Source organism: Amblyomma americanum, chromosome 5 (genome assembly GCF_052857255.1).
Source record: "Amblyomma americanum isolate KBUSLIRL-KWMA chromosome 5, ASM5285725v1, whole genome shotgun sequence".
NCBI lineage: Eukaryota > Metazoa > Arthropoda > Arachnida > Ixodida > Ixodidae > Amblyomma > Amblyomma americanum.
In genome coordinates, this window is record NC_135501.1 from 63,064,811 (window position 1) to 63,079,595 (window position 14,785).

General features: G+C 44.2%; 1 protein-coding gene across 2 annotated transcripts; it reads right to left on the reverse strand.

The window, feature by feature from the left end:
* Positions 1 to 2,875: 2,875 nt before the first annotated feature.
* On the reverse strand, positions 2,876 to 4,263 carry LOC144134744 (uncharacterized). Of its 2 annotated transcripts, XM_077667581.1 has the most exons (3): positions 4,014 to 4,263; positions 3,089 to 3,257; positions 2,876 to 2,994 (listed from the first exon to the last, which is right to left on the reverse strand). In XM_077667581.1, exons 1-3 carry the CDS (start codon positions 4,201 to 4,203, stop codon positions 2,895 to 2,897), a joined length of 459 nt encoding a protein of 152 aa, XP_077523707.1. In that variant the 5' UTR covers positions 4,204 to 4,263; the 3' UTR covers positions 2,876 to 2,894. The 2 variants fall into 2 exon arrangements, 1 of the variants encoding a protein (XP_077523707.1); XR_013315236.1 differs by lacking the exon at positions 4,014 to 4,263 and having other exon boundaries at positions 2,876 to 3,017; positions 3,089 to 3,272.
* Positions 4,264 to 14,785: the final 10,522 nt, after the last annotated feature.

The window sequence follows — 14,785 nt, forward strand, 5'->3', positions numbered from 1 at the left end:
ACCAGCGGCTCGACACGCATCTGTCCCTGCAGTACACCCGCTCTTATAGCCCGCTACAAATGTTGTTAGTGCTCCGTTACAAAAAAGAAAATTGTTCTCATTATTTAAATGTTGCGGGTCTGCCTCACAGCTACAGCAAAGCAAATATTTTCTCTACGGTGGCGACGACCAAGACTACGCGCTTGTTGAGGCGACGATGGTTGAGGCTCTCTCGGATCTCGGAGGAGAAGTTGTGACAAACCATAAACAAACTGATAACGGGTGTGTGAGGCTCTGATTGGCCAATCGCGTGGGCGACTTCCGGGCGACGAGCGAAATTTTCTCTTGGTGCAGATCCGAGCGACGAGACAAGCGACACGGTAAAAATGATTCGCGCGACGGCGTCGCGCGTCGTTTGCCGCCGTCGCCTTCGCGTTCGCGTGACTTTTCGCGTACATGGAGCTCAGGCTTAAAGGGACTATGCAATGAATTAAAAGTCGCTCCCAAATTTTTCATTCCCTAGAGATGATGCTAAGGACCATCCACACTAAGTATAAGCGTTCGGAATGAGCAGGAAATTTTATGATTTTTGAAAACCGTGTTTTTTTTTAAAAATTCGCGAGCCGATTGGTGTTTTTGCAGTGAATGGTTTTAAAGTAAAATCTTGAAAAGATACGTCAATAGTTCCGTGACGTCGGCAGGCCACAACACGCTGTCATTCGCTGCATCATGGCAGCCAAGACGTTAAACTTCACGCTATTTTCTTTAGTCGCTAACTGCAAGCTGAACTAACAGATTATAAAACTGTTTACCACACAAGAAATCACATCACGCCGTCACATTGACGGCTGGGCCAACGGCACGCACCGTGACGATGGACACTTCCGGTAGCCATGAAAGTCTTGTGCTCAAGTTGCCTCGCGAGCCTGGCGACGGAGACCGGCGACGGGGACAAAACCAGTCTGCCGACCAGGTCTTCGCGAGATCGGCCGCCGAGCACAAACATTCAGCAAACACGAACTCAGTTGATGTTCATAAGAAGCTCTGGGGTAGACAAGCGTGAAAAATGTATGATTTCTGAGGATCGTTGGCCAAAACCAGCTGCTCGTTTAAGTGATAACTGTGATACAAGAAAATTTCAACCTACAGCCGCTCGCTGCTGCTGTTGCTGCTGCTGCTGCTTGGTGCGGCTCTGCTTGCGCCTGCTAGGTCTTCTGCTGAAGGCGTCGCGGAAAGCGAGCACAACTTTACTATGGGGCGGGCTCGCAGTAAAGTCAAAGTGACTAGAGTAGTTTTTTTTTATTACGGCCCTGGCTACTTCCGAAGCGCCCTCATCTACGGCATCGATGCGAAAGCCGCTAGGCTTAGCGACGACCAGGGCAGCCGGGAAGCAGCGCAGTTCGTCACCGGGCGCTCCCGCAGGCGGCGTCGTTGCCGAAAGCTCTGCTCTTGCACGAGCATTCTATCGTTGCCCGAATATAGCAGGTAGCGTTTCTGATAGCATGGCTCTTTTGTCTTTTATTGAGCAAACGCACGACCAAGTAATAAAACCGGTCGTGTGCGATCATTAAGTAGAGCGAGCCAGCTGACGAGCCAACTAGCCCGGATCCCGTCTGCCGCGATCATAAAAATGACCTTAAGACGCTTTTTGACGTAAATCATAAACGTTGGTATAGAGAAGTGTGAAAAATATATCATTTTTGAACATCGTTGTTCAATACCGAGTTGCTGATAGAAGTAAGAACTTTGATACGAGCAAATTTCTTGCTAGAATCGCCTCGCAAATGCCGCTGGCCCGCCCTTTCTGTCCGGATCGCCTGACGCCCGCAGCTGTCCGCTAGCTCTGCTGCCGAAGGCGTCTCGGAAATTGACCATATTTTTGGTTTATTGCGACATTATGCTATTGAAAGCAAAGTGATTTTATGAGTGTACCTCTTATTACAGCGCAGGCGACTTCCGAAGCGGCGTACGCTGCGCCTTCGATGCGAAAGAAGCTATAGGCCTAGCGACGAGAAGGGCAGCCAGGCCGTAGCGCAATTCGTCGGCCGGTGCGACAGCGGGACTTTTTTTTTGCTTTTCAATTTTTTTTGTCCTAAATAACTTCTCTTTATTTACCTGCGAGCCTTTCTCCCCCACCAATCAGTGCCGCTCAGTACTGGGCGGCACTCATTCTAGGTACATGATCACAATATTTTAAAGAGTTTGCTTCACTATATGGGTATTTATTTAAAAGAGTTATGACAAAAGAAGAGTGAGGGCGACAAAGAGCCAAGTCGGAGGGAGGTCTCGCACACCATCTTGCTAGTGCGACGTGGGAGTTGCCGAACCATCGGCCAACTGCCGTATTGTGGGAGACCTGGAGCTGACGTAGACACTCGGCCGACTGTTTTCGCCGGCGCAGTGTGAAGGGCGGTTCACATGCAAGCGATTGAGCGAACTCAGCGACCAGCGGCACGGCGCAGCGATGCTTTTCGCAGGGTTCCGTTTCACATGCGTCGCTCCACAGCGTTTACTGCCGCTGCGAATCTCAGTGTTGCTGGCAAAGAATACGAGCTCGCGGTTGGTTTCGGTGGTTTGCAAACGTCACCATGGACAATGTTTATGCATTATTTTGCCACGATTACTCAAATTTTGTTAAGAAATAAAGAACTCTTCTTTTTTAAATATCAACTACTTCTTATCTTGATGGTAATAACATCTTTTTTTAAGTCCGTACGTGCGGTGTAACAATTGGCCTGTGCGCTGCAATTGCATTTCGCACGGCCTGAATGTCCCTGTCAGCATCCTCCACTTCCTGCCGCCTTTTCTTCTGTCGCTTGTTTCCCCTATGTGGGAGAACCTCTGGTGAAGTTGCTGCCGTACAGGATGGTCCTGGCTCATCAGGAAGGCCTGGGACACTATACATGCATTCAAATTCATTTGGCGATGCTTCTACTTCTTTCGAGCCTGGCGATGCTGGGCTGCAGCTGGCGTGGCTCGTCTCGGCTGCTGCGCTGGCCACCTGCACGTGGCTCACTGCGTCGAGGTTGCAGAAGCTCCTGAGTAGAATGTACAGGCTGTTAATTGCTGTCACTTACACATTCAATTCATCATTAGTATCATTGCTTACCGTCTCGTTTCCATGGAGTCCCTCAGGAACTCCATCTGCTTTAAATGTGGCCAGGCCGTCTTTGCAGTGGCTCCTGACCCAGTCTTCTTCCCATCTTTTTCGTCTTTAGTTTTTCGCCTGTACGTATCTTTTAGATTTTTCCACCGAGCAATAATCTCCTCAACTGTTACTGAAATATGGAGCAGTATAGAGCAAATTAGGAAACAATGGCAGACATATGGCCCAAAGTTTAGCATGAACATGTACAAATTCTCATCTGTTAGCACACAAGAATATTGCAGAAAATTTTACAACACACGATTCAGTACGGAAGCACGAGTTTTTTTTTTTCTTCTAAAAGGCAGTTTTACTGATTATGCATGCATGCATGACTGAACTGAGGCACACACAAGATGAATGATTTATTTTGCGGACACGCACGAGATGATTTTGCGCGGTTCAGAAGCTGCAGATTAATGCTACGTACAAGACTACGATGAGCGGGCAGTGCCGCGGGACGGAGCGCTCGCTCTACATACACGCAAGAGACGATTTTACTAGGCTCTCAGCGCCCGGATTAACTCCACGCCTGAGAAAGGTCGCCTCCCGCATTTACAAACGTAGCTGAGAACATGAAAACGTGCACGTCGTGCATTTCACGATTGAAGTGAAGGGTACAAAATGATGCAGCTAGCGTGTCTTAAGAACCAAAAACATTTGCTCACGGCTGCGTGATGCCGACAATTCTCATACAGCTCATCTACGCACAATAGCCGGCGCACCGAAAAATAAACACCGAGCAGTACGCAGGAATGCGCGGGGACATAAAACAGTTTTTGACACGCTGCAGAATCCTGCCAGTGTGACGAGGAAAATTTGTTGGCTGCACAATGAAAAAATATGGCTGATAATCTTCGAGCTCACCACAAAGCGTGCTTTCACTTACCGGTGTCGTCAATTGCTCGAATTGCGTCCCTCACTTCTTCCCAAAGGGACTCCTTGGTCGACTTATTGCGGAAGTTATCTTTAACATCCCATAGAAGTGGGCGCTTGGATACTTCGATGATCAGCACCTCATTGAACAGTCCACGCGACATGTTGTCGTGGTGTCGGAAGCGCGTGTAGCATACAAACATTGTCGTCTTTCCCGCACGAATCCTCTTCTTGTCACGTGGCTTTTCCGCCGTGCAGTCATTGGTCAGGGGGCGGAGCTATCGCTCTGTCGCTGCGAAAATTTCCAACTTGTTGGAACCCAGTCGCTCCGGCCCGCCGAGCCGCCGCGACGGGTCGAAACAGGTTTTTCCGTCGCTGCGACAGGATTCGCTGGCATTTTCGCTTGCATGTGAAACGGGCTTGACATAGAGCCAGATACCACGACGACACGGCTTTGGCAGACCGAAACGGCCGACTGTTGGCCCAGTGTAACAGGCCCTCAAAACTACAACAGAAGACAAGCTAAGGATGGCGAGAGCACGGCCCATGGAGGAAGGAAAACTCACTTGAGGCCCTTCCCATACAACATGGGAGAAAAGTGTGGAGGAAGTGACGTGATTTTTCTCGATCGGGAGGCCGTCTTGTCCGGGCAGCTTGTTTACAAACTGGGCGGGCAGCAGTGGGCGGAGGCGTGCCATTTGAGCTGCGGCGTAGGCGTAACTGCTCAAGTTTCTGTTTTTGGTTGTGCTCTCTGGCTGACGTGGCTCAAGGTGGAATTCAGCGAAAAAATCTTTTTGCGCGCTCGGAATTGAACGAGCTCGGCGACAACGATAGAAGGGCATTTCGTCTACTGCGACGCTGCTTGGAGCCGTCGGGAGACCGCCGCTGTTCACTTAGGAGCATTCACGCTGTCCGTTCGCCATTGGTTCAATACGGCGTGCTCTGGAGAGGGTTCGTCGGCGTGTAGTGGAAATGTCTCGTGTTTTGTACGTGCAGTGTGCGTGTGTCATTTGCGCTCCCATTTCCATCGGCAGTGAAACCTCGTTCCTACTTATACGTGTTCTTGCAACGCTCCAGCTAGTGCAGCTGGGGTTGATTATAATACAAATGCCAATTTTGCTTTTCGGAAGTTGCGCTTGTGTTAGCGGCGGGGGCCATAACATGGGCGGAGAGTTCTATTGTAAGCGAAGCACCTGCGCTCGCTTTGTTCTTAGTATACAGAAACTTTGTTGCATCCCCGTTTGAAACGTACAACGTCTGAAACGTCAGGGAGCTATTTGCCTGTGACGTGCTGGGCTCAAGTGGATTCGTTCATATCAAAGTCAAGTCTGTATTTTTGATCGCGTGCTATTTTTAAACCAGTTTCCTGTAGGAGGCATTACAATTGCAATTTTGGCGGAAGCCATGGTCAAGAAGTGCGCAAAACGGTGAACCTCTAACTGAATTTGGAGGCCTTTTGTCACAAGTGTTCATTGGGCCCATGTTCTGTGATAGTGTTATTTGTGGTAAAAAGCAGTTAGTGAAATGAAGATCCACATGCGAATTGAATTTCAATGATGCCTGTGGTTATGTTGAAGAAAAATAATTCCATGAGTTCATTACGTACAATAACTTATAAATTCATTTTCATTGCCTGTATTGTTCGTCACAAGTAAAGTGTGCTACTATGCAGTAACATTACAAGCTAGTATTTCATCAAGTATCGAAAACTGATGCGTAGAGCTGCAGCTCTGCAATTTAATCATGAAACAACATTGAAATAATGCACAGCGCTGTGAAACATACTGCAGCCACTGGGTACTTCTAGAAGCAGTCTAAAAAGCTGCGGTCTAATATATTATCCACAAAACTAGGTCTGTGGATGTGAAACATGCTGTGTTACAGTGCTACAATAGGTGGATTTATGGATCATTCTTAAAGAGGGCCAGTCCCATTTGAAACACCTATTTCTTGGACTGCTTTCGTTGAGAAAAACGGGTAAATTTTCTGGCGTTTGGAGTAGGGCGACACCTCCACCGCCATATATCCTCCCCTGCCGTACTATTATAGGCACTTCGGCCCTCTCTGTTTCTGTCACCTCTATGAGTGGCTCTTGGAGTTGTGAATCAAATGCATTGCTGGCACGGCCACATTTATGAACATGTTCTGATACTACATTTTGCATTCAAGGCCAAGAACTCCAACTTTTTAGTATATTTTCCCATCCTCACTGCTGTATGAGAAAGCATCCCTGGCATGGGATGCCGCACAAAAACATGAAGATATGAAGATAATAAAAACATAAAAATATGAAGATAAATACTGTATTAAAGATTAAGAACAAAATACGGCGTGATTTTTCTCGTCCTCACTGCTGTAGCAGAAGGCCCTGTTGACACAGCTGCCCAAATATACGCAATGGAGACCGGTTCGAACATTCAAAAACAAAATCCGCATTAAAAGGCAGGCTGAACACTAAGCCGGGGTGTGATCATGCATGGTACCATTGTTCACGACTCATTGAACAGCAGACACGTGCACATTCATTCAGCATAAAACTGAGAGGGTTGTGCTATCCACCGCAGAGCGTGATTAAAGTTTGGCCAGTATGAGGGCCACTGTTATGCGAGCATAGCATGTAAACAACCCGACATCAAAAACCATTCTGAGGGATGTCATGCACGAAGCCCTAAATTCATTCTAGAAAAGAAAGATTTTTTTTTACAAGATCATGAGCACATTTTACAGCTGTCCATTCAAAAATCATTGTGCTCTCAAATACAAAGTGTGGGAGAGGGCCATTTAAAGTCAACCTCGAGCCAGCAAGCTGGACACGGAAAGCTTCCAGAGAGAACCATGTACAAAAAATTTGCAGGGAGCTTTAATTCAAAAGCAGTGCTTTATACTGACATTACCTGGCATTGCTCGAAGACGAGATCCACTGCATCCGTGGTATCATTTCCCTACAATCGGTGCTTTCACTCTTACAAAGGTCCGCAAAAAACAAACTCCACAGCAACATATAACACAAGAATTTCTTGCACTTGAGGAAAGATACAGTACTTTCACACCTTTTTATATAGCTGGCTCAAAAGCAGATATTTACTTTGGAAGCGCAGTGATCAAAGGGAACTCGAATGAAATAGCCTTCCACAGTGCGCATCAATTTTCACTGCCGAATGTTACGCCGTCTGTGTTGCGATTGAACAAATAGTATACGAGAACCTCACAAAGAGTATTATTTACACAGACTCGTAAAGTTTACTTACTGCTCTCAATTCTAGAAATGCAATCACTCCTATGATTGTTGACATCATACACAACATTGTAACAGCCACAGCTCGAGGAGAACACAAAAAAGTCTGCTGTGTCCCGAGCGCCATATCGGAATAAAAGGCAACGAGAGAGCAGATTTGTGCGCTTCTCAATCTCGTAGCAAGGAAATAAAAAGTAAACATGTTCTTTAAGAATTGCATTAAATTAGTTGAAGTTTATTCCTTTCTTACAAAGGAGGAGCCGGGACTAAAAGCTATGGCGACAGCTTGACAATGGTCCCGGCTCCTTTACATACCCGGCAGTACAGGAGGAAAAGCGACGGCTATACATACAACAAGCATATATACATACAAAGCAAAAGTAAATAAATCAACACTTCGCAGGCCACCATGCACATCATGCAAAAATGACAAAATAAAATGCGATGCGATGAAGAGGTCATAGATAATCATACAACGAATGGTGCATAATAATGAGAAAGATTGCATCTGAAATTCTCAAGGAAAAGAATTCTCCCGGCAGTATTCCCGAATTTCGTGTTTTGATTTTCGGGTTATGTCAATATTTTCTTCGTTTAATCTGTTCAGCAGAACTGGAAGGTTATAACATAAGGGTTGATTCACATAATAGGCTCTTGGTGTTGGGGTAAACCAAATTTCTCTGTCTTGTGTCATGGCAGCTGGCGTTTTCTCTGAGTTGTGCAAGCAAAATGATGAGGTTGTCGGGGTGTTTTAGGTGAGATTTGTAACATGATAGTAGTCTATAAGTATACAACGCAAATATTTGAAGGATTTCATACTTTACAAAAATATTCCTGGTGGGAGAAAAGAGTGGTACATTGGCAATACATCTCACTGCTTTTTTCTGAAGCAGATGTATCTTGTTAAGGTTTGTTATGCCTGTTGTGCCGCACACTATGTTACAATATTGCAAATGAGAAAGTACTAACGCATTGTAAAGTATGATCTTTACCCTTATTAGAAGAATGTGCCTAAACCGCGCAAGTATACCAAGGGCTGAGGCGACCTTTGAACGTATGTAATCAATATGTGTATTCCAAGTTAAATTGCTTGAAAAGGTACCTCCCAGTGTTTTTACGGACTCAACGAGCTCTATAGGCTGGCTATTGAATACGGCTTTGATAGGTCGCGATATTTTCTTTCCCTTAGGACGGAACAACATAATTTTAGTCTTCACTGGATTTATTCGCAGATAATTTGCTTCTGCCCATAAACTGAGTTGAATAAGTGCATTGTTGGTTTGTTTTTCGACGTCTGTTTCGGAAGTACCTGTGATAAAGATGTGTCATCAGCATATGATACTACATGAGCGCTACTTGTGCTGTAGCAAATATCATTTATATAAATTAAGAACAACAATGGCCCAAGTATGCTTCCTTGAGGCACTCCAGATGTTATAGGGAGAGTAGAAGTTGCTGTGTTTATATCTACATACTGAGCTCTGTGTGATAAATAGGATTCTAATAAAGTTAGTGGTACACCACGTACACCATACCTATTTAATTTAAAATGAAGGACATCATGATTAATGAGGTCAAATGCCTTAGTAAAATCGATATAAATTCCAATAGCGAGTTTATTTTCTCTAAATGCCTGTATTAGAAGTGCCGTTTCAGTAGACCTATGCTTCCTAAAGCCATGCTGAAAGTCAAGGAATAAGCGATTGTGATCAAAATATGAAGTTATTCTGCTATGGATTATTTTCTCAATGCCCTTAGAAAGCACAGGAAGTAGGGAAATCGGTCGATTGTAATTGAGTAAGTTTTTATCTCCACGCTTAAATATTGGCACCACTCGGGCAATCTGCATTTCCTTAGGCAAAATTCCAGTGGATAAAATTAAGTTGAATATGTAGGTAATAACTGGGCACAGGACGTCGAGCACATACTTGACAGGCAGTATTTGCATACCATTCGAGTCCTGTGATTTGCTATATTTGATGTTATTTATGCAAGCGAAAACTTCGGCTGAATCAGTTGGGGCTAAAAAGAGGGACTGCGTACTATCGTTTCCTTGTACGTACTGAGCGTAATTTCGGCAGATACTCACATTCTGGTTAATTACACTACTTTGTTCAATAAAGAAACGGTTAAAAGCATCTGCCAAAGAAGTGCCGGAGAGTAGCTTTCCGTCATGCGTAAGGGCATCAAGTGTAGATGCATTAATGCTGGGATGCAACAACAAGTTCAAATTGCGCCATACAGTATCTGGACGTTGTGCGTATTCATCACGGAACATGTTTATTAAGAAAGAATCTTTAGCCTGCTTTAGTTTAGATGTAACTTTATTTCGATAGGTCTTAAACTGTGCAAGTATTGTTAAATCTTTTGTTCTTACAAATTTGGCAAATAACGCATTTTTATGCTTAATCATATTCAACAACTCTCGCGTTAACCAGGATTTTCGCGCTTTCTGCGGTTTCTTCGCTTGCACTAACGGAAAATGCAGGTGGTATATATCTTTAAATATACTTATAAATTTTGAATATGCAGTATTACTATCACTCCACGTGTAGACGGAGTTCCATGTTTGCTGTTCAACTGCGCACCGGAATGACTCAAGGCGAGCAGGATTAATTACTTGGCGATAAGTAATTTGATCTCTATTCCACTTGACCGGAAAGGGCCTATCTACCAATAGAAAAATTTCCAGATGGTCGCTCATGCTAGTATACGTAGTTCCGGCGAATATTGTGTCAGTGCTAATATTAGTAATAAATACATCCAATAAAGTAGAGCTTTGTTCTGTGATCCGTGTTGGATAAGTGATAACATTGGACAGCCCATATGCAGAAAGAGTAAGGCTGAGTTCATTTTGGTTAGGCGTAGGTGTAAGCATGTTCACGTTCAGGTCTCCACCCAAAAAGATATTCACTTTCTGTTCCACAACATATTCGGAAACTTCGTCTAAGAAGGCCAAAAATCGGCTAAAATTACCAGACGGTGGCCTGTACACCAAACAAAACAGATTATCAAGATGGCGTAGAGTAAGCACCTCAAAATCAGGTGTGACAGCACAGAAACGTTCTTCAGTGTCACAGATAACATTCTCTTTTACAAGAATAGAAACACCGCCACCTTTCTTGTCCTGACGATTGCGAAAGAAACATTGACAACCAGGTGATTGAAATACAGCCGATTCATCTTCATACAATGTTTCAGTAAGCATTAACACCGTGAATGATACTCCGAAAAGATCTAGCAAAGCATTCATTTCACTTTCTTTATTTTTTAAAGAGCGAACGTTCTGGTGAAAAAAGGATAGGGCTGGATTTTTGGTCAGAACCAACTTCTGAATTTCTTGCAGCAGAAAACCCATAATTGTTGGTCAACAAAGCTAGATAAGTGCAAGCACTTTACGCTATCTTGGACAGGTCATCCACGTGGGTGATAGGGATGACGGGTGTGGTATCAGATTTGCGAACACAGATTTTTCCCTTCTTGACCCACGCGTATTTCCAACCCTGCGCTTTTTTCGCTGCATTTGCAGCACCGAAGAGACGTTTCATGGCTGGGCACAGGTGCTCGTTTACAAAGATGTCGTTGTTCGGTTTTAACGCCAGGTCATTTGCCGTAAGCCTGCACTTTCTAGCTTTTTCCAGTAAAGAGTTACGCTGAGCTCTGCGTGTAAACTGCACATTATGTAATGGGAGGCAGCATTTCCGACAGTCTGAACACGATGGCAAACCTCAATGTCAACGTCCGCCAGAGGCATGCCAATTTCTTGAGCCAGTTTTTTCGTTAGTTCTTGCAAGTTTCCATTTTCTATTTGTGGCACTCCTTTAATTTCAATGTTGAAACACCGTGAGTGCTGCTCGGTCTGCATAAGTCGGGACTCTTGTTCCTTTACCTGTGCACACAGAGCCTGACGTTCCTCTAGCAGCGTTCTTATTGTTTCTTTCAGATCCTTGTTCTCTGTTTCAACTCTTTTAACAGAATCTTTTATTTCTTCATAGCTTTTGTTAATAAAGCCCATGCTGGTCTTAATTTCTCTCATATCTTTCCTGAGGTCTCGCTCGATACTTTCTCTCATATCGCGAAACTCTTGTTTTATTCCTCGCTTCAAGTCTTAAAACATTTTCTGGAGCTCTTTGGTCATTTCTCAGACTTTGACAAACAAAATGCAAACCAGCTCCAAAACAAGACGCGCAACAAAGTGCTTGGCAGCAATACGGTAGCGGATTCACACTGAATAGTTTTACATGCAGTAAATGAAAATTTCTGGTAGCAAACCAGCAAAATATGGGCAGAAGATACAGCACGGCCGTTGTCTCCGCTACCGCACCTGCCAAGTGACGCTGGACGAAACTGTCGCAGAATATGTAGCCTCAGTCAATGTGACGTCACGCCGGGGCATCCAATGGCTGGTGGCCTCCTTCCCAGACGGCAGTGATGGTGCAGTCATGTGCTGCACTCGGCAACAAAGTATGGCCACGGGAGCTGCAAGCCCTCCTGCAGAAAGCGATGCTGCAAAATATGGGCAGAAGATATAGCACGGCCGTTGTCTCCGCTACCGCAGCTGCCAAAAGGAAATTAAGGAAAAAATGGCAGACAGCTTGGAACAATGAAGTAAACAACAAACTGCACTTAGTAAAGCCAGTTCTAGGTGAATGGAAGTCATGATTTGCACCAGGAGCGTTTCATTGAAGTTATTTTATTTCGTGTCCGTATACGCCACGTGCACATAGAACACAGTTTTCTATTCACCAGTGAAGACATACCGATTTGTGAAAAATGTGGAGATGGCCTAACAGTTAATCATATTTTATACTCATGCACAGAACTTCAAAAACATAGGAAAATATTTTACTCTGTTTTATAATGAACACATTCCTTTATGCCCAATGTTTTTTTTGAGTGAAGATGCAATTGTTGACACGACCTGTGTTTTTAGCTTTTTAAGAGAAGCAGATATTTTCAGCCAACTAAATTTTTAACCACTGATTCGCTTTTTTTTTCTTATACACCTCAGCCACCTTCTGATTTCTGAGAAAGCTGCTGTTTTGTTTCACTGTTTCGAAGACTCAACATCTTTGCCCAGCCAAGGATCCCTGCTTAGACTACCCGACCATCTTCAAAGCTCTTAATATTAGCCATTCATAAAATTTCTTCCGTCATCATTACATAATACAAAACAATGTTTTACACCCTGTACACCACCGATAATTATTATATATAAAATGTCTGCAGGAATAAATTTGACTTACCTCGAGTTTGGCGCATGATGGCCTGAGTTGCCTACGTGCCATAAAACACAGTAAAACTCTAATTTACACTGCATTAAGGTGGAGTAGTTGGTTCGGAAGCATTATGAAATACACAGCGCGATACAAGACACACTGCATAATAAAGGAATGAAAAATGATACGCGGCACAAAGTGACAAGTTCTATTTCAGTGGCACAATGGGTAACAGTTTATATCAGAAAAAAAGAAACACAAACAAGCATGCTCTTAAAAGTATACTAGAAGAGGTTTTTCTTTTCTTCTGCTATAATATGGCAGCAGCAGCTTATTTACACATAATTTCAATGAACTAAACTTTTGTGTCCTTCACTTCATCTGGTGAAATTAACCTTCTATCTCTTCAAATAACACGAGACTAGGATGAACCGGATGTAAGTATACCAGTATATTTCGCCAAGTGCAGCCTGCAAGCAACCTAGGGATGCACACCTCCGCCGTCCCAAAACGACGCAGGTAAAAGACACTGCGTACCATGGTGGGCCACCGTAATAAGTGAAACTTCCTTCCCGCGCTTACGGCATTTGCGACAAGTGTCTTCGCCGAATGCTACTTGATTATGGCCATGCAAGGCCGGACAGTTTCGTTCGAACGAGAGAGCTGGGACGGCACGGATACGACGCGGCAAAGAGCAATAACTGGAAGGAGCCGAATGTCTCGCACGAACGCTTCCAACGTCTCCCATACATGAACAGCGGCCAGAAACCAAGGGCCAGTCGCACTGGAGTCTCTTTAGGCCGCCTCCTCTGCGTGGTTTGAAACATGCGCGCGGTGGAACGTGAGCAAAAGCCCGAATAAAAATAAACAAGAGCGCGCCCGGATAATATGGCACCGAGCTCGTTTCCGGCTTCAAGGTGAAGCAAGGTTCCGGTTTCAAGGTTCCGGTTTCCGGGTGAAGCAGGGAGGTGATTCGGTCACACCTGTCTTCCAGAGAAAGTCAGGCATTGAGAGTCAATGCTGCGGAACACGAATTGAAAGCAGGGTATATCATGCCGTATTTTCTTGTGGCCCGTGACTACGCATTGTTTTTTAAATTAAAATTCATAATTCAGCCGGCAGCCCAAAAGATCTTGACGCGGCTGGCGAGGACGTGTTTTCTGCTGCCAATAAATGCAGTCGTGCATTCTATATTGACAATGACACATTATAGAGCGTCAGTCAGTGACCCTTTTCCTGATAACGCTATTTCGGTGCTTTTTTGTTCTTAACGCAGCACGCCATTTATTTAAGGCGTAATACCCCCAGGTGTCAAAATTAATCGGGAGCCCTCCACTACGGAAGCTTCTTCCTCTCTCTCGCTTCTTTCACTCCCACCTTGTTTTTTCTCTTACGGGGCGATTTGGGCGTCCACTCAGATATGTTAGGCATTACTGCACCAATTCCTTTCCTCAAAAACCACTTTTCATTTTTTAAAATTCACAGATGCGCCTGTAATCGTGTAACTGTGTCCACCGCTGACTCGCTACTTCTTCAGATTTTTAGATGTTGTTTTCCAAGGAGGGCCATATTTAACCGATTCTATCGCGTAACATTTTTTTCCAGAAAATACCACGTGAAAAAGGCATGAGTGTTAAAAGCGAGTATGACTATAAACAACTCCGGTCATATTGTCATTGGCATCTCGACTTAAAAAAAAAGTAACATTCTCCTCCCCTCCTTCCTTTCGGTGGCTGTTGGCTTCCTCAATATTTTTGGACTAGGTCACTTCACAGCTTACCCATTTTAGTTTTGTCTGCGTGATGGTTAAATAAAAGCTCCGTCTGAACAATGATTATCGCAGATCGCTGCGTGGGCTTTCGATGTTCTTCAAGAATATGCTGACGCATTTTCGCGACCATAATAACAGTGACGTCGGCCGCTGAATTCGAGACAGTGAGCGAGCACGCTTCGTTCATTCCAAACGCGTTAGAGAATGCTACAATTCTGGAGCGCAAGATTCAAGTCACGGAATTGTTCTACATTTGAGGCGTTTTTTTAATTGAAAAAAGAAAACAGACCACAGAGTCGACATGTTAATACAAAAAACAGTATCTGTTCTTTTTTTAACCACCCGTAGAACTTACAGAAAAGCACTTGACCCCAAAATGATTATTAAAGTTTTACATAATCAATGTAAGTTAACTGATTATTCGGAATTAAAAAAAATCAGGACACAGCGAGAAACAATACTTACTTGGTTTCACCGAGTTGCAGGAGGGATGGGGGGCATTTTTTTAAACATTGCCTTAAGTTACGTGAAAAAATATAACCTTTAGTAAAATCAAATTG

Bases quoted from the DNA above. Each gene is read 5' to 3' on its own strand.
- LOC144134744 (XM_077667581.1), bottom strand. From the start codon at position 4,203: ATGTTTGTATGCTACACGCGCTTCCGACACCACGACAACATGTCGCGT. The intron at 3,258-4,013 runs GTAAGTGAAAGC...TCCATATTTCAG, and splicing joins TCGAGCAATTGACGACACCG to TAACAGTTGAGGAGATTATT. The intron at 2,995-3,088 runs GTAAGCAATGAT...ACCTCGACGCAG, and splicing joins GACTCCATGGAAACGAGACG to TGAGCCACGTGCAGGTGGCC.